Source organism: Serinus canaria, chromosome 13 (genome assembly GCF_022539315.1).
Source record: "Serinus canaria isolate serCan28SL12 chromosome 13, serCan2020, whole genome shotgun sequence".
Classification (NCBI taxonomy): Eukaryota; Metazoa; Chordata; class Aves; order Passeriformes; family Fringillidae; genus Serinus; species Serinus canaria.
This window is the reverse complement of record NC_066327.1, coordinates 14,703,653-14,726,491: the sequence shown is the minus strand read 5'-3', so window position 1 is coordinate 14,726,491 and position 22,839 is coordinate 14,703,653. Positions and strand designations below refer to the sequence as shown.

The 22,839-nt window shown below is 51.6% G+C and overlaps 2 protein-coding genes across 3 annotated transcripts; one reads left to right on the top strand and one right to left on the bottom strand.

The window, feature by feature from the left end:
• Positions 1–1,008: 1,008 nt before the first annotated feature.
• FAF2 (Fas associated factor family member 2) lies at positions 1,009–15,272 on the bottom strand. The gene is made up of 11 exons (XM_009091520.3): positions 15,132–15,272; positions 9,249–9,317; positions 8,707–8,841; positions 8,166–8,242; positions 6,873–7,011; positions 5,500–5,585; positions 5,328–5,419; positions 3,770–3,947; positions 2,706–2,877; positions 2,375–2,518; positions 1,009–1,815 (listed from the first exon to the last, which is right to left on the bottom strand). The coding sequence occupies exons 1-11, from the start codon at positions 15,192–15,194 to the stop codon at positions 1,633–1,635; spliced, it is 1,338 nt and encodes a 445-aa protein (XP_009089768.2). The 5' UTR covers positions 15,195–15,272; the 3' UTR covers positions 1,009–1,632.
• Positions 15,273–16,011: 739 nt separating this feature from the next.
• Positions 16,012–22,445, top strand: CLTB (clathrin light chain B). 2 transcript variants are annotated; one of them, XM_030229313.2, is made up of 5 exons: positions 16,012–16,276; positions 17,827–17,873; positions 18,989–19,106; positions 19,396–19,507; positions 20,429–22,445. In XM_030229313.2, the coding sequence occupies exons 1-5, from the start codon at positions 16,093–16,095 to the stop codon at positions 20,598–20,600; spliced, it is 633 nt and encodes a 210-aa protein (XP_030085173.1). In that variant the 5' UTR covers positions 16,012–16,092; the 3' UTR covers positions 20,601–22,445. The 2 variants fall into 2 exon arrangements, with proteins under 2 accessions (XP_030085173.1, XP_050835774.1); XM_050979817.1 differs by having other exon boundaries at positions 16,013–16,276; positions 17,830–17,873.
• Positions 22,446–22,839: the final 394 nt, after the last annotated feature.

The window sequence follows — 22,839 nt, the reverse complement described above, 5'->3', positions numbered from 1 at the left end:
TGGTTTTGTAGCATTTAACATAACTAGTATGTTGTATTATATATATGTGTATTATACTGATTGAAATTTTTAACAGATTTGTACTTTTTTTAAAATGAAAGTTGCTAGTTCTGCTTGACCAAGTAGTGCAATCATTATTTTTTTTAATGTTGTGGCTGATTTTGAGAGGGATATTCACTAATAAATGTATGATGTATACCAACACGCTGGGCCCAGCTCTTGTCTCAATGGGGGCTTGAGGGGAAGAGTGAGGACCAGGGATGGGAAGGAGCTGCTGCAGTTGGAAGGGCCCTGGAGAGAGGCTTGGAGGGGAGCCCAGGAGAGCCTGAGGGTGGGAGCAGGGATTGGTTGGCTGCTTTGCCCCCAGCAGTATCTAGTTTTGAGCAGCACCACACACCCCTTCCTTCTCACCTAGCGACCCGTCACAGCTTGCACAGAGATGGGAAATTCCTCCTGGCTGCTATCCTGGGACAGCAAAGCTCCCTGGGTGGCTCTAGCCACAGCAGTGGGACACCTTCCACCTCTCCTCCATCCCAACCCTCCACCATTATTCCCATGCTGGGCCAGGGGAGGCTTTCCTCTATTCCTGCCCATGACATGTACTTTGAGATTCCTTCCACCCCAGCCATTCTTGGCTCCAGGACAGGTCAACTGCAGGAAAAGGCTCCTTACCCCTCTGCCTTTGGGCAGCTGATGGCCCAGCTCCACAGCCCTGGCTGCACCTCTGGCAGGGACCAACCTTACACTCATCTCCCTCCTGCTCCACAAGGGCTCACCCAGCCTCATCAGCTGCCTGAGCCCAGAGCTGATGCCACAGGAGGTGGCACAACAGCAGCCCCAGCCCTGCCATCCCCCATGCTGGGCACGCTCTCCTCTCATGCAACAGCTCCATGGGCACAAAATCACCAGTGTGACCAGAAGCTGAGTGCACCCCCCATCTGGGAGCCACAAGTGGCAGAGCAGCTGACCCCCTCCCTGGGGCAGGGGCAGAAAGCATCAGCACAGACATGCTAGAGGCAGAGTTTATTACACTACGCAGGCTAAGAACCCTGGGCAAGGCCCCACATGGGTAAGAATTGAACCAGCTCTTTATCAAAAAGTTAATACTATAGTCAACCCCAATCTCCTTTGGTCATTACAAAGCAAGAGAAATATTAAAAGAACAGTATTTATACACAGAGGGAAGCTGAAGAGAGTCTGTCCAGCCCTTTCCCCCCACCCCAATCCCAGCACGTTCCGGTACTCGGTCTTGTGTCTCTCAGGAGCAGCAGAGTATCAATCTTCACAAGATGTTGGGTTGCTGGGGTTTTATTATTATTGTCATCAATAAAAGCAATAATTACCAAGAGCTGCCATTCCTGTTCCTCCCCAGGGAGGGCGGAGGGGCAACACCAGCTCCCCCCGTGTGCCCCCCGGTGCAGGGGATGGCCGTGTGCAGGCGTCCTCTCGCCAGCGCACACACACAGCACAGCTGGCACGGGCCATGTGGTCTCTGATCCCTCGTTTGTACGCAGTCTTTTAAAAAAAATATTGTATTATAATAATAATATGAATTTCTCTTTCTGTTTTGTGTCTTCTGGAAAAAAAAAAACGAAACAACAAAACAAACAAAAACAAAACCAAAAGGAAGTGTCAATCGTCCGTGAGGTCCTGCACAAAGAGGACTTCCGTGTGGCTGAGTCCCGCCTCCTGCAGCGTCGGGGGGTTGGGCCACTCCTCTGTAGGGAGGCAGGGCAGGACACGGCGAGGGAAGTTGGCCTCAATCTGGAACTTCTCAGGGCTTTCTTTCAAGGAGAACAGGAAATCGTGGATCACCTGGGAAAGAAGCACAGAAATAATTGCCAGCTGGGGGAGCAGTGACACAGCCAGAGTAAATCGCTGGCATCTGTGGGGGAAGGCTCCCAAATTTGCACCATCACTGCACTGTAGACCTGAGACAGCCATTTCTTTGGCACACATGAAACTGGGCTTGGCACAGAGCACTGGGGAGACCAGACACTGTTTCTGACTCTTCCTACACCTTTATTTCATAGGGAGCAGTGGAATTATAATAGAATATATATATATATATTGTATATAATTATAGAATGTTAAGGGTTGGAAAGGATTTGAAATATCATCTCGTCCCACCCCACCCAGTCATGGGCAGAGACACCTTCTAGCTTTTCAAGAGGCAACAGAAGTTTCTGCCACTTTGTCTGCTCTTTCAAGCTGGTGGAACCAGGCGCTACAGCACTCTCCTTACCAAGGAGCAGCTCTGCCTGCCAAGGCTCTCAGCAAAGGTCACCATGTGGCAAGTCCAAGGGCAAAAAGCCACCTGCAAGTCTCTTCAGCCCTTGCTCTGGAAGGCCCCTCAGCTCTGCCCCAGGCTCACCGTCAATGACTGTGTGAAGTGGAATCGCCGCTCCACTCTGGAATCGTTGGGCAGCTTGAAAATGATCTTGACGCTCTCTGGGTCATCAGGATGGGGCTCTGGAGGAAGGCATTCCGACTTCCTCTCCTTCTCCTCCTGCAGTGTCTGCAAGGCAAGGAGGGAGCAGGAGCAATGGCTGTGCACTCAGCTGACCTTTGTGCCTGTCCCCTGCAGCAGAGCTGCTCCAGGAGCCTCGGAAATGCTTAAGCCCCAAGCAAGACAAGCCATGCCTATGGCAGGCCAGGCATCCCACAGGACACTGCAGCCCCACCTGCAATCCCTCTGCTCTCACCTGCCGCCGCCTCTCTTCTGCCAGTTTTTGCTGCTGCACTTCCTCCTCCTTCTTCTTCTTCCTCTCCCTTTCCTCCTTCTTCTTGCGCTCCTTTTCCTGGTCTGCACGCAAGGATGCCAGGTATGCCTCGTCCTGCTGCTGCCTCAGCACTTGGGTTTGGTTCCTCTCTTCCCTGCAAACACGGGTGGGAAGTGGTCAGGGCTAACAGGCCCCAAAGTGATGGCAGGCAGAGGGCAGGCCCAAGAGTGCAGGGACAGCCTCCAACTCATAGAAGCACACAGCAGGTAATGCCTTGGCATACCACAAGCTCCCAAAAGGCCAAGCCAGGTCTGCACAGTCCCTCACAATTAAACTGCTTCTCAAGAGTGGGTAAAATTGATCTTAAAAGGCTTTTCAACCCCTGCAGCTTGACATAGCTGACAGACAGTACATGAACAGTGCCCAGAATTCCTGCCTCATATTTGAGATTCTTCCTGGTTTCATCTCCTTCACGTAATCCCTTGCACATTTCATAAACTGGAACGTGTTACTGGGTCCTCACCCACAGAGCGTGGGGCAGAGGAGGGACAGACAAAGTTAAATGGTAGGATCCCGTTTTGGTTGCAACCTGTACATCCCTAAGAGTCACCAGGGACTTGTGAGGCCCCACCAGAAAAGCAGCCAGAGCTCAGCACAGCCAGCCCAGGCAGCAACACACAGCTGTGGACACCAGCTCTCCTGCCTGCAATGCCTTTGCTCCCATTTGGATCCTACTGGTTATTGTCCAAGCTTTCCCTGCAAAGCTCCAGCATGCCAAAGGTGTTCTCCAACTGCAGAGAACAGAGTACTCACATCCACCTTTCAGTGGTGGGATTGTGTGTGCAACACATCTGAATCCCTGGCTATAAGATGGCCTGAATTTATGGACTGATGATGCCCCTGGTAAGAGGAGAGCCCATGGGCTGTGTTACAGAACGGGAGGTGCTGAGCTATGTGCCTACACACGGTGTCTGGAGGGAGGAAAGGGACAGAGCACAGCCTGCCTCAGCATGGTTTGTGCTGCTGGAGCTCTGGTCCCACCCTACCTTTCCAGGCGCTCAGACACCAGGTATGTCTGGTTGGCATCCATGATGAACATCAGCTGGTTGATGAGGTCATCAGCCTGGATGAGGCCTTCCAGCCGCCCAACCACGGTCATCCTGCGGTCCTTGAGCATGATCACGGCCAGGAACGGGTACGTGTTCTCCCGCAGGGCCTGAGACACTGCAAGCAGGCACAAACGTCACCACCCCAGACACAAGGGCCACCAAGGGGTACAGCACAAGGGTTTCCCATCACTGAGGGCCAAGGAAAGCACCTTCCCCAGATATTCTCTCCTCTAAGGCAAAAAAGGCCTCAGGCTCCACTTTGAAAATCAAACCCTGTAAGTTAGCAAAGGGAGGACATGACTGATGGGAAAAAAAATCAAGCTTTTAAGTAACCAAAAAAGGCTCTTTTAACTCAAGCAGGAAGGAAGTAAATGGCTCTGAATGTCCATTGAAAATGGGACAAAGCCATGGGTTTAAACTGCAGGAAGAGAAAGGACAAGTACATGTAAACATTTGCTCAGGTGATTAGGGATGGTTGGACTCTGGAAGAAACTGTCATGGGGGGCATGGAAGTACGTCCACATTTCTGACCAAATTTAGGTTGGCTTTGCTGGAGGCAGGCTCTGTCTGAAGCAGGGAATGGAACAGATGATGTGCTTAAGGTACTGTTCATATACGGCTGCCGATTCCCTCCTTGAAACACACATGGTACATCATGCAACTGGGAGCCTTTGTTACCAATGGAGCCCCCAAACAAAACCAGAGCAGCTCAGAGATTTAACGAAAGGTCATGATCCCTTCCAGCTCTGCTTCCCAGGCTGTGACTCCAAAGCATTGCAGCAATGAAACAGGAATAAGTCAAAGACTGTCTCCTCAGAGAGCTGTTCTCTCAAGCTGTTGGTAACTGGGAGCAGAACTATGGAGCCAAGAGTGACCCAAATGTAGCATTCTCCTGACCATGAAACAGAAATGGTGGAAACAACACAAGAGCCATGAACAGAACTTTGGGGAAAGGCTCCACTTGCAGAAAATCCTTACCAAACTGCTGTCTGGCCAGGTATGAACAGCTCTCAAACACTGTGGGCTTTTGACGAGACACAGAGATTGGTTGTGGATTAAGGTGACTGTCTCAGAAAGGGAAAGAATGCACCTAACAAGTCCTTCCTGGCCTCAGGCGTCACAGGAGCCAGGGTTAAGGACAGATCTAGTTGGATACTTGTTTCTCCTCTCAGTTTATCCCCAGTATACACCCACCAACTCCCACTGACAAGGCACTGAAAGCAGCCTAAATGCCCACAGCAATGATCACAGAAGTACAACTGCCCAGAAACACACAGAATGGTGGAGGTGAAGATCAGCATGTATTTCCTTGGCATCCAAACCTTTGAGATATCCCAGGAAACCAACACGTGTATTTCCCCATGCAATCCTGAAATCTGTTTTATTTTGTGCAAGCAGACAAGAGAGTGTTTTACATGTGTAAATCTGTCAAAGAGCATCTGGCTTGTTACAGAGACAGGAGGGGACAGGTAAAGCCCAGGAGGGACACACTCACCTCTGTATCCCTCTGGTTTATTGGTTGAGCAAGCCCAGAAGAGCATTCTAGTGTTGATGAGGGTGATGACCTCAGGTGCACACAGTGTATTGCTGGGGGATGAGAAGAGACCATGTGAGTGAAGCTGAATTTCAAATACAAAGACAGCTATTTGGGAAATTCTCCTACCTACCGGCAGAACTCATCTGTGTCTTGGTGGTCATCCCCGTGAAGATAAACCAACAGGAAGCGCAGCTCCCGCTTGGCATCGTTCAGTGCCTTGGCATAAGAGCAGAGCAGGTAAAGTTACACGGTCTCTGGGCAAGGGGAACGCAGCACCCACAAGGCTGGTGTGACCCAGGCCTTTACCACTAGAGTGGTTTGAGTGAAGCAGCAGTGGAGGATGAACCTGTCAGACCTTCTAAATGAGCCTCTATTTAAGAAGGCTACAGTGGTGTTCTCTCATATCCTCTCAGGATGTGGCTTTGGGGAACACTGAACTCAGAGTGAAACTGGGTAGGCAATGACACGGACTGACACCTCAGCTGCCTCACCAGACTCAGCTAGCAGTGAAGAACCTCTTTCACCCCTTGGACTCACAGTGGCCAAGGCTGAGCTTTCCCTTGAGCCTGCACAGGACACAATCTTCAAATCACACCAAATGAAAATTCTATTGAAACAGGTAATAAATAGTGCTGCAGGCCTCCCAAAAACCAGACAACAAAGAAAAGAATCCCTCCCTTTCCACATCTATAGTGTCTGGATCCCACCCACTCAAGAGCATTTTTAACAAGACCACAGGATAAGTGCATAATATGCTCCCTGTTTTACTGGCACTGAGCTTTGGTAGCCTAACCATTCCACAATTGCTTGAGTTTGGATTCCAGGAATGACAGAGGAGCCTAAAAGAGCTGCAGAGGCGGTGAGCTCCATCACTGTGCAGTGTGGAGCAGACAGGCACTGACAGTTTTTCCCCAGGCACTTGGGAAGCAGTGCTGATCAAACTGTCTGATGGGATGCTCTGCAGGAGACCCTTCCCTTGGCCAGGCTGAGAGAAGCTGTGCAAGAGGCAGTGTCCATAGGGATATCCCTCTTCTACAGAGAGCCCACTCAGATTTGATACATGGAAAACTCACCTCCCATAAATTCTTAGGGGCTCCCTCTCAATTTTGACTCCCTGAGCTGTTGTGAAGTTGCATTGTGATACAAGCCCAGGCAGTTAATCCCAATTTGGTGAACAGAAGGACAGACTCTGGCACAGCACACTAGTTTATAAAAACAAAGGCAGGATTACAAAGAAAAGCTGTCGGCTACAGAGTCACACAGACGGTCGAGGAACAGCCAGAGTAGCTTTGCTTTCCAACTTTGCAGGCTTGGCAAACCATCAAGCCTGGCAGACACTGGTTTCCCAATACACTTGTTCACTAGCTCTCCATTACCCTGTTAAGAGAGTTTGGGGATAAACGCTGGGCTTGTAGATGAAAAACAATTTTGTCATGGAGGCCCTGACACCATGTGGCAAAATCACCACTCCCCAGAACCTAGGCACCAACACATGACACTGACCTGGCTGTAAGTTCCCTGGTAGAAGACAGGGTGTATCCTCCCATATTTTTCCTCAAACATATGAATAAACGAAATAATGTCACCCACTGGGTCGGTGACCCGACTACGAGGATCAGGGCGTATAAAACGCAGAGCAAACCTAGGAAGGAAGCAAAGGACACTGGAAATTCAGCTCACTGACTTCTTGAGGCACAGGTTTTCTTTTCTACAGATAGTCACTGGGATTCATAAAGAGGAAAAAAGTCATAGCTGAGACCCTTGAACATTTATAATCTGAACCTAAACTGGCATTCTGCTCCAAACTGATACCACTGCTACAGAACCAACCCCCAATGAAGATTCATCTCATGCCAGGGATCAGTAAGGATCTGAGTTCTGTGTGGTTAACTGTTTTAGCTTCCTCTGAAGCGTCAGGCATAAGCCACACCAACAGTAGGAGGTTTGAAGAATTTAGTCAAAGATGGGCTGTTAAAAGCCACACAGTTTTGTCCAGATAGCTTTGAAAACTGCATTTCTGCTAATCCAGAACTAACAATTCCAACGTACAAAGAGTTGCAGAAAGAGAACATTACACTATGAGTTCTATGAAATTGTCATTCCTCTGAAGCTGAAACAGCTTCACTGCAAGGCAGATATCAGTGCTGTTTAGTTCTACCAATGCACAGAAGATACACTGAACTTTGGAAATGTCTTTAATGGGGAAAAAGAGTAACACAACAGGGAAAACTGCCAAACCAGGGCAGATGGCAGGACTGCTGGCTATTTACCACCACTACCATCCCCTTCTCCCTCTATCAATGCTGCAAAGGAGACAAGGAGAATTAGTGCTTTGGGGCAGTAAAGGGAGAAGAGGCAATAGACAGCAAAGGGAATAAAGCAGAGGTGTTTACAGTTTGGGTTTTGCCAAAAAACATCCAGGAATTAGGGCAGGTTAATCTTCAGCCCAGCCCAGTGGGACACAATTCTAGTGTTTGTCCAAGAATACCAAACAGCTGGACACTGTTTTGCAACCCCTTTGTGTGGCACTCAGTCTGTAAGGCTGAGTGGAGTTAGACATCCAATTAAACACACTTCATTTACAGAGCTGCAACGTGCTCTTTTTCTCTGCAACAAGATTTATTTCTTACTAAACAGCAAAGGAACTTTACAAGGCCACAGATAATGCCAGTTAAGGAAACAAATGGAAAATCTGCCATGAGGCTTAAAGATCTAAGTGACAGAGATCCAGCCAAATCCGAGCTAGAGTGTTCCCTGATGCAGTCAATAAGTGAGTCAGCACAAACAAGGACTTACCTAAATATATCAAGTAAGGTGTAATAGGTGAATCGGAATGGAAGCATTATGAAGTAGTAACCCCATCCTAACAGGCCCTGCAATTACAAATAAGGAATTAATTCTCTTAACTATACAAAAAGACTAACAGCACCAAGTCTTACAGGTGCTCGTGCAAATTTGTAAAATATTAAGGAAAGTAATACTGTATTCCAGTTAATACACATTTAAGGGGGGGCTCTAAAAAGAAAAACATTATCACTGCCACATGGAGGGGACAGTCCTTTGTTCCAATTCCACTGATCAAAAGGCTTTACTACACCACAGCAAGACAGTCTATGACAAAAAAAAGTCCTCATACTGTGAATCACAGCATGGAGAAAATCTCCACAGCAGTAACAGAAACTGAAGGAATAGCTCTATGTTTTGTTTTTTTAAGATAAAATATTTAGAAAGGAGATAAGAGCATGCAAAGAAAACAATTTCTTTCCCTGCTTGCAAGTTTTGTATTCACAGAGAGTCAGCCAAGAAGCAGGACAAAATCCACTGTAAGATAACTTGCCCTTGGCTGTGGCCTTGAGACAACGTAGCTGTAGATCCTGTGGTCAGCTGTATTGACCTGCAACGGCCGCAGTGGAGGAGGATTAAAGACACTTGGGACACCCTCTTGCTCATTCAGTCGGTCCTGCACAGCTGCCTTTGACATAAGAAAGAGCGAAGGGAGGTTTCAGGCATTGTATGCATTTATACTTTGGACAGTGACAGTGGGTATTACATGTCCACAGCCCCAGGGAACTGGATAAGCACAGCTCCTGACAAACAGCAACCCCCCTCCACATGGAACGCCTTCTCCATGGCAGCCAGCACACAGGCTCCATGGGAGGCCACATCGTGTGCCAGTCAAGGAACTGTTCACAGCCATAACGACTCTGCTGTGTTTGGCTGAAACCAGTTCTCCAGATGTGTGGAGATACAGCTCTAAAGAGCTACTTGGGTAAGTCCAGGGGGGGACAGATTAATCTCACTGGTAGGCCCCCCTCCCACAGAGGGCTGCATTTAATCCAGGTATTTGGAAACTGCTAGAAGTCTCATTTTCAGTAGTACCTCTATGTTCCAGTTGTGCTGCTCCAGTGTGTGGCGACATTGGTCCATGGACTCTATGCCAGTCAAGTCCTAAAGAAAGAGAATAAAAGCAGATGAGTGCCAGAAGTGCTGCATTCTGACTGCTCTTAACAAGGCACGAGCACATGGTAGGAGTTACCACAACACATTATCACAATGCTCAGTTTTTAAGTGCCCTGCTCTAAGTTTAAGAGCAGAGTGACCCGTAAACACACAGGAGGCCTCAAACAGGCCTTTGCACTCTTCCAGCACCAGCCAACTCTCAGTGTGCCCAAGGTCTGTCACTACAACAGCACTCAGCACAGTCAAGGGTTTAACACAATACTGCCCACAGGCTCCACTCAGAAAAGATGGGCTGGGCCAATGCCCTCAAACATCATCTTGAACTCAAAATACAGACAAAGCACTTCTGAAAACTCAAGATGACTGTTACTCAACTCACTGCCAGCATAAACAGAAACTAAAACCAAAATGAGCCAGGCATTACTGAAGGTAATGTTCCCAGCACCACAGGGGAAGTAAAAAAGCATAGTAAACAGTGTAGTAAAAAAAGGAGGAACAGTTCAACACAGGGCCTGAAACAGAAAAAGTCCAAACACAGTGACAGACCTCAAAGCCACTGGGTATATTTTAGCCCTGTGCCAATCAGAGTTTCTGCACAGGAGATCAAACAATTGTGTCTGTTATTACAGGAAGCCACATCAATATCTCCTGAACAGAGACAAATGTTTGCTGAAGGGAACACCGCTGTCACTGTGCCACAGAAACATCTCTGCCCACTGCACTGGCTTTAAGGTCTGAGCAGATGTTTTCCTTGCTTTCGGGAAAAGCCCCTGACGGACTCCTGACAGGCTCACCAGTTAAGAATGCACTGAATTGTGTTTTTCTACTGGAGAAGGATGGTGCATCTATTCCTCTCCCTGCCCCCATTCATACATTCCACATGCCACTACCACCAGTGTAACAAACACTGTGGACAAATGCCCTATTCAATCTCTGGGCTCAGTTCAAACTTTTGAGCATTTCTTGGCTTCTTTCTCACCAAGTGTCCAGATCACCACCTTCTCTCCAATCTACTGGGCAAAAATCATTGTTTCATTCTGCTGCAGAGACCCAATCAGACTGCTTAAAGCACTGTGACTGCAGAAGTTCAGAAAAAAAAGCACATCAAGTTGCTGTTCAGTGGTGAATAAATATTTATTAAAAAGTAAGTCTGCCACAAGCCTTGCAAGGGAATGCTGCAGAATTGGATTTCGTAGAAGAAATAAAGCTCAGTCAATTCAACTGTTGCTGCTAGAATACCTCTGATTATCACTCAGTTTCATAATTTAATGTTTTAGTTTAGCTATCTTTCTTTAAATATGTGCTTCACAGAGTAAAATTTAGGGTTTGCATTCTGACTTTATTTTTAATTTTTTTTTTATTAAATTTATTTTGCATTCTGACTTTATTTTTTCAACCTGAATTCCTACAGCAGGCACTTCATTGTCTTTTTATAAGGACACCATTAAAGGCACCTGCAATCTACTCAATTAATTGATTTTACAGTGGAGTCACAATGTGTTTATTCCAGAGCCTTGAAAGTCTTCTGATCATCACTCCCCAATATTCTGGAAATTCTGCTGGTGTTTACAAAGTTTACAAGATTCAGAAACTCATTTACACCTTTGTCTCTACATGTCTGGATTATCTATGAGCACTAAGAACGCCACCGAGCATTCCCTCCTTTTTAAATTATGCAAAATTCTTCTGCAGTTTTAGGTCAAAAAGCAGCAGAGCTACCAACAAGCATTTAACGAGCACTGAAACACTGCAGCATTTGCAAGACCATCTGAGTTCCACAGAGACACCAGAGCCAGCCAACTTCAGCCTTCCTGACCACCACCACAGTGACAGGCAGCTCTAGCCACTTCTCAGTCTTCTACATGAGCTCTCCAGGGAGGTGAATTTCCTTTCTTTTTTTTTTTTCCTTAGCATCTTAATTCAGCTGCTCTCAACTCAAACCAGAAGTGATAAAGCCAATCCAAGCAGCACAGCGCCAAGTGCTCCCGCCACTTGTCTGATCAATGAGGCTTCACAATCAAATACTGCAGGAAAAGCTGCTGGGCAAAGGCAGCTTTTAACACTCAGCACCTTGCTGGCTGTTACCCTAAAGTGCTCCACTAGATACACCACAGCTCCACCATGTTCTGGGAGACACACCAGGGCTCAGAATGACCCACACCCGATGTAAGGAATGGCAGGATCACAGTTCAACTGCCACTTCAGACAACTCTTGCTGGCAAACACTGATACTGGTCATTATCACCCCCATGGCATTCCTATGGCCCCTGCTTTACCAAGTCATGGAAACAGATCAGAAACTTGAAACTCCACATTATTTCCACTGCCTCAGGATCTCTGGTGAACTTTGATCAGCTGCAAACTTACACACATGGCAAACCAGCACATTTTTAGGATCATCAGGGCTAAGAGAATAACCAGCATCTTCACACCTTGCTGCTCTGATCTCTTATTAGCTGTCTTTAAGAGCATGGATCTTACAGACATAGTAAGTAGTTAAAATTAGTCCCATTAAACCAGCACTCTCAAACCTTCAAATAAATCCAAGCTCAACACAGTGGCCAATATTTCAAAAAACAATTATTAAATTCCACAAATGCCAGAAAAGTTCAATAGTGCCTTCTCAACCGCCACACAAAGCAAGAGTGTTATAGTAAATCATAAGGAAGCTTTTGCTGGAGGTAATTATTTGTATCTCTCACCTTTGAGACTGCTCAGAATCTTCTCAATACTGAAGCAGTGGAAAGTACAATTTCATGCTTCAAAAGTAGAAGGAATACCCTGAGTGGACAAAGGTTGTAAACTGGACTTACGAAACCGTTGCCTCTACAGATCCACTCCGATGTTGAAACACAGCACAGGAGATGCAAATCCACAGGACTAACTGGCACTGCTCTTACTTCCCAACCCACTGCCAAATCCAGAGAATTACTTTCCAAGGGTAAAGAACATGTGAGTTCTAACTGGAAAAATGCCTTAACCAAGAGTTTCCCATTGCATATTACAGCAAATGCCTTTCTGAGGGTTTTGATCGATTCACTGAGTGGGAAAGCTGCCTGGAGTTTCATGTTTCCTCCTTCCCCTAAATCAGAGCCATATCCAGCCTTGAGCATTCTGTTTTCCCCAGCTGAAGTCAGAGATTATATGAGTGCCAACTCTCTTGAAAATAACACTCCATTACTTTACATTAGCATATTACAATATCAGACATCAGCCCAAGTGTAATGGGCACAGATCAATAACCAGATCCTAGAAAAGCTGCTCTGCTGTATCTTCCATCTCCCAAATGAATCACAACTGCACAGCTTTCCTAAACTGTTCACAGTAAACTTCTCTCTCCAAATGTCAGGACAGCGAGGTCTTGACAGATGAAAAATTTAGATGCTTTTATTCCCTTACATTATTAGCCAGCTCTCTGGCAGTAAATGGGAGGCTGAAAGCATGCAAGAGGCTTTGTTGCTTTCATATCAAGTTTATCCCAGTTCTCTCTACTGTTTTTTTTCCCTTTACTAACCTGCCCCAGCATGGTGCAGATAGCTGCCCTGTTCAAGCCCTGCCCACAAGAAGGAAGCTGCTGGTTTCAGCTTTCTGCCAGCAAAGCTGTTTGTATGAGCACTACAGAACCCAGCACACAAACAGCAGTAGAATTAATTAATGCAGAGCAGGCACTAACACAGAGCTGTGCCCAACAGCTCAGGCCAGGACAGGACAGCACATTCACCTCTGCCTGGAAAGGTGCATTCTCCAGCAGAAGTAGAATAAACAGTTTAGGGCAACAGCATCATCACCCTAAAGAGCTTTTTGCTAGGTGAATGCTTCCCTCCATTTGGCTCTCTATTTCACTGAGGGCCTCCTACTATTCCTTACCTCATCCTTGTCATCCTGCCTTCTTTCTGGTCTGCTCTGCTGCTCTCAGCACAGTGCAGTGGGATATAACCTTCTGTGGAAGTGCAGTGCTCTATCACCATGGAATGCTGTACAGCCTACTTATGATGGCACATCACAAAGTGTGAAATTATCCTGGAAAACACTGAAGTGTTTGTTCCCAGCAAAGTCAGCAGGGATCCCTGAAGGCTTTCCAAGCTGATTTGTAGCTATGTACAAATTACTTTAATGACACTTACTTAATCTCTCCAAACACCTCATTTTTCCTATTGGAGTCTGAGGAAAAAAATCTCTTCCAAGAGGACTGATTTACTTTTGAGGACACAGCAGGATTCACACCCAAGGCCTTCTCAGCTAGGTGGGACACATCAGAGGGGAAGGAATCACCAGTGGGGTCTGTCATTAGCCCTGGAGAGAGCTGATCCAACATACCCCAGAAGAGGGAGGATCCTGGCTGGTATCCAAGCCTTCTGGACCACAACTTTCACATCTGGCTCTGCACAGCAGTGGTCTAAATGAAAAAATTTCTCCTCTTACAACCTGAGGAGTGTTTCCCTGTGCCTCAAACCAAAGCTTGACAGGAAAGTATGAATCCTTCCTTCTGGTCCCCTGGAAGCCTTCTGTCCATGACAACACCAGGGAGCATTGGGAAACAGGATTATTTCACTTCACAGCTGTCCACAGGTTTGCAAACAGCAGCAGAGTCAGTGGTGAGAGCAGCTGGTGCTACCTGTCTAGATCAAACAGATGAGCAAGAACCAGGATTTCTCACAGCAAGAGAACAGGACATTTACATGTGCAAAACCCTCACCTACTCACCAGGCAGCACAGGGACAGCAAAGGCTAACACTGCCTGTGCCTTTTGTCTTTTGCCCAAAGAACTCAGTTTGCAGTAGACTTAGAGGGGACACCTGTAAAGCAAGTTTCCTCCTAGGTCCAGTCATGAGAAGACACCTCAGCACGTTAATTAAGTCAGGGGGCTGTGAATCAGTTGAAGGCTTGGGAAGTCAATGAGTGGAATGATGAATACTTGCACTGTGTCACCTGGGGAAGGCAGGGCCAAATGCCCCTGGAGTCCCTTTAAATCTACAGTTACATTACACCAAACTTTCAATGCACAGCCTTACAAAAATCATGTGAAGCAACAAAAGCAGACAAAGCACTCTTAAAAGTGATCACAGTATTTGTAAAAGAACTGCAATCCAAAGGATGCCACATGGTGTCCTACAGCTCAGAAACAAACCCAAGACACCTAAAGGTAATTTTCATTGCTCAGCACATTTAGTTACTCATCCCTGAGCAACCCTAAAAATTTCAGCTGCCCAGCACTGTTTTCTCCCCAATAAGCCACATCTTCAGATTTGTTTATGATCATTCGTCTGCCACACAGCCCCAGGCCTCGCAAAGCAAAGGTTAAGCGACCTTGCCCGTGTTGTGTAGCAGACACAGATTAGATCATTACAGTCTCCAGCTGCGTTACCCAATCGTGAGGGGCAGGAACCATGTTCCACAGAAACCCACGGGATAACTCTGCCTCGGTGACAGGAAAGGCTCTCCAGCTACGACAAGGAAAATTTTCAGACTAATTAAAATGGCCGGGACTTACCAAGGAGTTTTTCCTGCAAGGAGTGTACTGAGCAGCCACCTCTCAATTAGCGATGACAGAACATCGCCCCAGCGAAGCATTAGGGGCACGGAAATCTCACTCACCCAGGCCAGGACTGGGCCCACAGGTGTCTCTCCTCTCACCGTCCCCTCATGTCCAGCTCGACACCCCACTCCAGGACGGGCCTATCCGGCTCCGTGAGCCCCATACCCCCCAGCGCCGGCGGGGCGGGCCCAACTCAGCCCCTTCCGTGTCCAGGCACCGCCTCCCCCCCTCCCACCGGCCGCCACGGGCCTCCCAGGACGTGGCACCTGGAACTGAAGCAGCTTCTCGGTCTGCTCCGCCGTCAGCTCCCGTTCCTCAGGCGCCGCCATTTTGCCGCCGCCTCTGACCCGCCGCTCCGTCACTCTCCGGAAGTGACGTCGCCCGCCCACACTTCCACCCCAGCTCCGTGCGGCGCTGCCAATGGCTGTTTATCGGCCACTGCCGGAACTGCCGCGCCGCATTCCGGACACAACCGAAGTGCTCTAGGGCCTGGCCGGAGATGCCCGAATCCCATCGGCGGCGGTGGCCGCTCTCGGGTGTTCCCGGTGGGCACACGTAGAGTTCCGAAGTGTGCCGAGCACCTCTCGGGTGTTCCCGGCGGACAAACGAGGAGTTCCAAAGCGTGCCAAGGGCTGCTCGGGTGTTCCCGGAACAGGCCGGGGATGAGGGGGCAGCCTGTTGCTGTGGGAGCGGGCCCTGAGCCCGAGGGGGGCGGGGGGATATGAGCCGAAGGCCCCCGGGAACTGGCTGTGTTCCCGTCACCGCAGGGGGTGCCGGACACCGAGCGGGTCCTGCCCGGGCACCTCCGGTCCCGTTGGGTGGGTCCTGCCCGCTACCTCCGGTCCCGCCGAGTGGGTCCTGCCCGGCACCCCTCGTCCCGCTGGGCCGCCCGTGCGCCGGGCCCAAGATGGCGGCGGCCGCTAAGATGGAGGAAGCTGTGAGGGGGCCCCGCTCCCACCCGCAGCTACGAGCACCCGCGTGAGGGGTCGGCGCGGCGGGACCGCGGCCAGTCGAGCCCCGGGAGAGGCAGACGGGCAGGCCCTGCTCCCCGTGCCCGCTGCGGCTGGCCGGGAGGCGGGACGCGCCCGTGGGCCCGCCCCGGTGCTGATGTCAGCGCGGCTGCCCCGCCCGCCGCCGCAGTGACAGCGACAGCTCCGCCCGGGCACAGTCGGGCCCAGCCCAGCCGAGCCGCGCAGCCGGACCGGGAGCGGCGCGGGCGGGCCGGTCATGGCCGACGACTTCGGCTTCTTTTCCTCATCTGAGGGCGCTGGCGCCGAGGAGGACCCGGCCGCCGCCTTTCTGGCCCAGCAGGAGAGCGAGATCGCGGGCATCGAGAACGATGAGGGCTTCGGGCCGACCGACGGCGAGGCGGCCGCCGCCCCGGGCGGGCAGGCGGCCCCGCCGGAACAGGGTGAGCACGCTTACGGGGGCCGCCCCGCTGCGCTCCCTCTGGGTGCGGGCCGGCTCCCGACCTTGTGGGGTAATGTAGGGCTGTGCCCCCTTCTGTCCCGAAGGCAGGGAAGGGTCCTCTGGGCCGCATCCACACGGGGCTGGGGTCCCCGAGGGGATGCAGTGCATCCCCGGTGGGTGATGGGGTCTGTGCTGCATCTCATGGGCCGGTGGCGGGGTGACCCTGTGGGCCAGGCTGGCATCCTAGCAAGGGTCGTCTGGGCCTGTGTTTGTGCCTAAAGGGCTTCTCGAATCTTGGGGATGTGGGGTAAATCCTGAGCTGGGATGTGCCAGCCATGGGGGGATTTCTCCCCCTTGTGCTGGGTTTCCCGGGTTGGATGAACTCCCGACTCCATGTTTCAGTGCTCCCAGCTATGGCAGTGTAAAAGGCATCCAGGCGGCACTGAGGAGCAATGACAGCCTTGTCACTGTCCCCACAGACAGGAGAGCCCTTTGGGATGCAAAATGGAAGACATTGCAATTGGGAACGTTGTGGTCCCAGGCCCTGCAGGTAGAATGTGCCAATTCTGCTCTCTTGTCTCCAGCCTGCAGGGGCTTTGGCGTCTGCTCTCTGTGTGGACATGGGAGCACTGTTGCCACAGGGCTCTGACTCTTTCCCCTAACCCAGCCCCACAGGGTCTCCTCATGCTGTCTGTGGAGCAGTGGTTTCAGAGCTCTGCACACAGGGCCATGGAGGCAGATCTGGGCCTGGAGAGGTGTTGACAGCCACAGTGATAAATGCAGTTAGACAGGCTGGAGCTGGGTGTAGTCATGGGGCTGAGCACTTTGAGGACAGTGCTGGCCTGAGCTGCAATGTCTGTGCCTGCAGCTGGCTGGCCAGAAGAAGCCCTGTGGTCAGTTGGGGAAAGCTCAGGGCCTAGAGCGTGACTCCTTCAAAGCTTCTTCTCTCCTGGCAGCAGAGAGCCCCCTGCCTGGGCTGGCTTTGTTACCCAGGTGTGCAGCTCTCTGGGGCTGTGTGGGTAGATGGGTGCCCCATTACCAACCCTGACCTTGCAGCTCATCACAGGTGGGCTCCCAAGGACCTCGGCCTGCAGGCATGCCCTTCTGTCCTGGTGGAGCACAAGGAGTGTTTCTGTGGGGCCATGTCCCTGGAGAGTTGTCTTGGCACTTGGCTGGCAGCTCTTGGATCAGCTGTGTCCATCTGCAGGGGTTGGGGTTGGTCAGGCTGTGTTTCTACAGTCAGAGCAGCAGCCTGTGTCAGTCTTGTGCTGGGGCAGTTTCCCTAATCTTCAGATAAGATTAAATAGCAGTGAAAACACCATAAAGACATAAATGCTTGCAGAAGTTTGTGTGGGAGAGTGAGAGGTGCTTGCTGAATCCTACCAAGGACAGGACACTGGGAGGGTGTCATCCCATGGGTGTGCTGGGCTGAAAAAGGCACAGACAAATTCCCAGAAGCTGATCTGATGTAGTTTCATGAACACCATCCCCTCTGGGATCACCTGCAGCTGCCATAGTTGTGTTTTTCCTTCTCTCTTCCTTTTTCTCGAGCAGGTTTCCAGAATGGAGGAGCCACTGTCAATGGAGATGTCTTTCAGGTGAGAGCTCAGCCTTTTGTTGGCCCAGGGCTGCTAAGGAAGATTGGGTGTGTATGGGGCCAGCAATCTGTTGTTCTGCCCCCAGCATTGACTGGAGTTTGCTATCCAGCTGCAGAACAGCTACGGTGCTCCTGGAAAGGTCTGGGTCTCCCGTGGGAGTCCTGGCTGCTCCATTCTCTTTGAAGAGAAGATGTGTCCCACCTGCCATGATCTGCCCCACATCTGTTTGCCTGTTTGCAGGTGGCTTGTGCCATGAAGGAGTGCCTGGGCCCTAAGAGCAGGTGACAAATCGTCCATTCCCCAAGAAGTCCCCTCTCTCCAGCCTGGGTAGCTTCTAGAGGCCTCTGGGGCAGGCAGGAGCATCTCTTGACAGAGGCCAGAGACAGGATAGGGCTGCCATGGGACTTGGATCTCCCATGAAAACCACTTGCCCTGTGGCCAGGGGACTCTCGGGGGAACACACCTGGGTCTCAGATCCCTTTGGGAGCCTGAAGCCTATCTCTGCTCTCAGCAGTGCCAGCCTTTCTCAAGCCTTTCACACCACTTGGTGCCCAGCAGTGGGGCGTATGCACTGCCCAAGCCTGGTTTACAGGATGATAATCGCATCAGGAATGGGACAGACTTAATTAGATTGAGGATCTTGGAAGAAAGCTGTAATCCCATTCCTGAGGTTGGTGTCAGACTGGGCATCTGGCCAGTGGAAGGTGTTAGGGGAGGTGCTGGGCCCGGCAGGGCCCTCAGCTCAGATGTGAGGGAAGCAACTCAGTCCTGGAGCTGCCTGGGCCCCAGTGAATCCCTGGGGAGCAGTTCCAAGGCCAGTGTCTGCCCTGTGCAGTGAGGCTGCCCGGAGGATACAAGAGCTGTGGTGGCAGTGAGCAGCAAGTCAAGGAGGGAAATGCTGGGAAGGCTTTAGTTGACAGGGCCTGAGGCTGGGAGAGCAGCTTGAGCAGCACTTTGGGAACACATGTCCCAAGCTGTCACCCTTCCTACCTCCTATCTTGGCTTGTCAGTGCTAGGAGTGTGGAGTCCTGACTGCTCCAGCCCTTGGAGGTGGCTGGGCTGGGCTGGGCTCTTGGAAGCACTGGTGCTGATGGTGAGGTGCTCATGTGCCACAGGAGTCCAACGGCCCCACGGATGCCTACGCAGCCATAGCCAAGGCCGACCGGCTGACCCAGGAACCCGAGAGCATCCGCAAGTGGAGGGAGGAGCAGAAGAAGCGCCTGGAGGAGCTGGGTGAGACCCAAGGCCATGTGTAGCCCCCTGTGCTTGTGGCACCTTGTGACATGGCAGTCAGGGCTCTTGGAGTCCCTCACCTCTTGGTGACCCTGCTACATCCCAGAGAGATGTCTCGTGCCCCTGCCAAGGATCTGATATCCTTGGGGCTGTAGTTCTTTTTGGCCAGTATTGGTGGGGACTGGGGACAGGTCTGAGAGGCTGCAGCTGTCCTGCCTGCCAAGGGGCTGCTCAGCACACCCAGCAGGTGCCAGTGTGGCTGATGGGCTCTGTCTCACTCGGGCCTTAGATGCGGCATCGAAGGTAACTGAGCAGGAATGGCGTGAGAAGGCCAAGAAGGACCTGGAGGAGTGGAACCTGCGTCAGAATGAGCAGATGGAGAAGAACCGAGCAAACAACAGGTATGTCAGGGTCAGCATGGCCAAAAGTACTGTCTACCTTCCTGGGATGTTTGAGGGCCTCTTTCCCCACAGAGGGGTCCAGCCCTGCAGGGACAGAGCCTTGCCAAGCAAGGGGAGAGTCCCCAGGTCTTGGAGTGGCTCTGGTGGCTGTGCAAAGCTACTCTGGCTGGAACCACACTGGGATCACCCTGGGATCTTGGTGCCTCCTGCCCCTGCATGGGGCTCGCAGGGGGGGCAGGGTTGGGCTCCAGGTTCTCCTGGTGTGCTGAAGTGTGTGGGTTACTCTTTGGGAGAACTAACCCCCTCTGTTCTCTCTTTCTAACCCTCTGCCTGCCTGTTGCTCCGCTCCACTCTCTCTCTCTCTGTGCCCGGGGCTAGGATCGCTGACAAAGCCTTTTACCAGCAGCCGGACGCCGATGTCATTGGCTACGTGTATGTGCCTCTTACAGACCATATCCTGCCCCAAAGGCTCTGGGGGTCTTGGCCCCAGCACTGCCTGCCCAGCCAAGGGAAGGGGGGATGCTGGGAGGTACTGGCCTGGTGAGCTACCAGAGGGAGGATGATGCAGCTGAGTGTCTCCAAATGGTGGAGTTTTAGGACATGAGTGGAGCTCCTAGAAACGCCTCTGTAGGAGCTGGTTGAAGATGCAAAGCCATGGGCTCTTATGACTTTTTGGGGATGGCTTTGTGGGGGTGAAATCTTGGGAGCAGGCAGATACTCCTGCACGCCTGGATGAATGATGTTTTGGGTGAGTTCAGCCAAAGGCAGACTTGAGCATCGCGTGTCTCTTGGTCCCAGAGGACACTGAGCTCATCAGCTGGAGTAAAGGGACAGGAAGCAGGGACACAAGGGTTTTTAAGACAGAAGGAAGAGTTTGCTTGGAAAGGGGTCTGCCAGTGACAACCCACAATATCTTTGCAGGGCCTCGGAGGAAGCATTCCTGAAGGAGTCCAAGGAGGAGACCCCAGGCTCTGAGTGGGAGAAGGTGGCCCAGCTGTGTGATTTCAACCCCAAGAGCAGCAAGCAGAGCAAGGATGTCTCGCGGATGCGCTCGGTGCTCATCTCCCTCAAACAGACACCCCTGTCCCGTTAGCTGTGCCTGGCACAGCTGGGAGCACAGCGGGCATGGCTGGGCTCACTGAGCCAGGAAGGGCCTCCCACTGCCTGCTCCGTGATCTGCGCCTCGGCTGTGCTCGAGTCACTGGTTGTATAACTCTCCCCATGGTTTTCCTTTGCTTAAAAGGTGCATTGGTCTCTTTTTACACTTATTTATAAATCACTGTGGCATTTCCCCGGGAAGCGGCACTGGATGGCAGAGCTGAGTTAGTGGGGAAGCCCCAGCCCAGGCTCTTCAGGATATTATGTCTGAGGGCCTGGCTAAATGACCAGGGAATATCCCATCCTGTGTTCCCCACTTCAGCCCTGTGCTGGGAATAAACCTGCCTGCAGCTGTCCTGGCAGCCCCATGTCCAGGCTTCAGTCCTAGCCCTGAGGCAGGTATCCCAATGGGATCCTGGGCTGCTGTCTTCCTTTCCCATGGGATTTAGATCAGATCTGGAGCAGGGTTGGGAGGGTGGAGAAACAGCCCTGGCTTGTCTCCACACTGCTGGGTCCTGCAGGGAGTGTGGCTGCAGCATGGCATTGCCAGACTGGCAGGGACTGAGGAATGTGAGTACAGGTGCCCAGTTTGGGCCTGGACTGCCAGCGGCTGCCCTAAGCCCATCAGAACTCTGCCCAGCCTGGCCATGCCCCGAAAAGTTGGTGCAGCTCCAGTGTTCATGTCCCATCCATCCTGCAGTGCTGGCAGCACAGTGGTGTGGGCCACTGGGAGGGACTGTAGGGGAAGCATGCAGGATGTTTCCTGTCCTTCCCCCATGAACACCAGCAGTTGGGAATGTGGGATTACAAGCTTTGGGGGACCCTTGGCTTTGCTCTGCTCCTTCCCTTGCTACCAGAATGGGAGATGGAGGCTGTGTAGTTGCAGTGACGTAGAAAGGTCCAGCTGCCGTGGGGCAGGTCCAACCCCCATCTTCCGTTATAATCCCAGGGCCCAGAGCAGGGTTGGGCAGAGTTCTGGTGCTGGGGCTTGTACTGGCCCTGAGAACAACCTGCACATCTGTCTGAAGTTGCTCTGCCCCCTGGATTTGCCCACCTAAGGCAGTGTGGGGAGATGCCTCAGTCCTGCTCCCTGCTCAAACTTTTTCTCCTCTGCTTGGCAGGGATGGCACCAGTCCTGGGAACCTGCACAACTCCTGGGTAGCAGGAGAGGGACAGCCTTGAGCTGGTGCTCTGGGTCTGGTCTGAAGGGCTTGGGAAGGGCTTGCAGCAGCTTGGGGGCACATAGAGCAGAGCCCAAAAAAACATTCACTTGAGCCCCTCTGCAGAGCCCTGCTCAGCTGGAAATCCAGTGTGCAGAGCTCTCCTGCCCTGCAGCTGTCGCTCCAGGGCCAGAATGTCACCGGTCCTGCTGCTGCAGCTGTGGGGGGTGCCTGGGCACCCATGGCTTTGGGGCATGATCTCACCAGTGGGCTGGAAGATAAATGGGTGTGTAGGGAATCACTTGCTGTTGTGTGTTGGGACTGTGCCCCCTGACCATAGGCCTGATCATTCCTGCCTGGCCCCCTGAGCTTCAGCATGCGTAGGCAGCTCTGCTGTGCTGCAGGACACCTGGGGACTTGGCTGCCTGCCTCAGCCTTGCGTTGCAGAGCAGCGGGAAGCACCCCTGGCTACTTGTGGGGGAACAATGTGCCCCCCTGTGCTCTGTCCCTCCAGGCCATGCAGGCAGCCGGGCCCCTGGGTGCTCCAACTGCCATGTGCTCCATGTCAGGCTGGGGCAGCTCTCGGGGAGCCATGCCCACAGCTGTTCTACATCCCCTCGGCTTTGGTATCTGTGACTGTCCAAATTACCTGTTACAATAAACCAACATCTCCAATCCTACAGGGCACTGTTGTATTTCTGCGGTAGGGATGCGTGCTGTTTTTAGGAGAACCTACAGCCATGAAGCCTCGTGTGGAAAGGATGAGGCTGGAGGAGGAACATCCCACAGGAAAAAAAAAGGAGTGAGAGGAAGGCCAGAGGGTTTGTGCTCAGATGGGGCCAAAGCAGTGGCAGCAGGACCCAGGGCTTGGCTCTGTCCCCAAGGAACTGCAAGCTCTGGCTTGTCCAAACAGGCCGAGCTGCTCTCTGTCCACTGCACCTTTCTCCAGCTGCCAAGGGATTGTGTTCATGGATCTGCCCACCTGCTGCTCCTCACACTCCTGCCCCAAGCTGGCTGGGCTGGAAGTGCCAGTGAGGCAGCCAAAAGCAGTTTCCTCTGGGAAGGATGTCCTGT

Coding starts and splice junctions, on each gene's coding strand:
- CLTB (XM_030229313.2), top strand. CDS start 16,093: ATGGCCGACGACTTCGGCTTCTTTTCCTCATCTGAGGGCGCTGGCGCC. Junction 16,277..17,826: donor GGCGGCCCCGCCGGAACAGG/GTGAGCACGCTT, acceptor CTTTTTCTCGAG/CAGGTTTCCAGAATGGAGGA. Junction 17,874..18,988: donor TCAATGGAGATGTCTTTCAG/GTGAGAGCTCAG, acceptor CATGTGCCACAG/GAGTCCAACGGCCCCACGGA.
- FAF2 (XM_009091520.3), bottom strand. CDS start 15,194: ATGGCGGCGCCTGAGGAACGGGAGCTGACGGCGGAGCAGACCGAGAAG. Junction 9,318..15,131: donor AGAAGCTGCTTCAGTTCCAG/GTGCCACGTCCT, acceptor CTCTTTCTTTAG/GACTTGACTGGCATAGAGTC. Junction 5,420..5,499: donor GACACAGATGAGTTCTGCCG/GTAGGTAGGAGA, acceptor CTCATCCCCCAG/CAATACACTGTGTGCACCTG.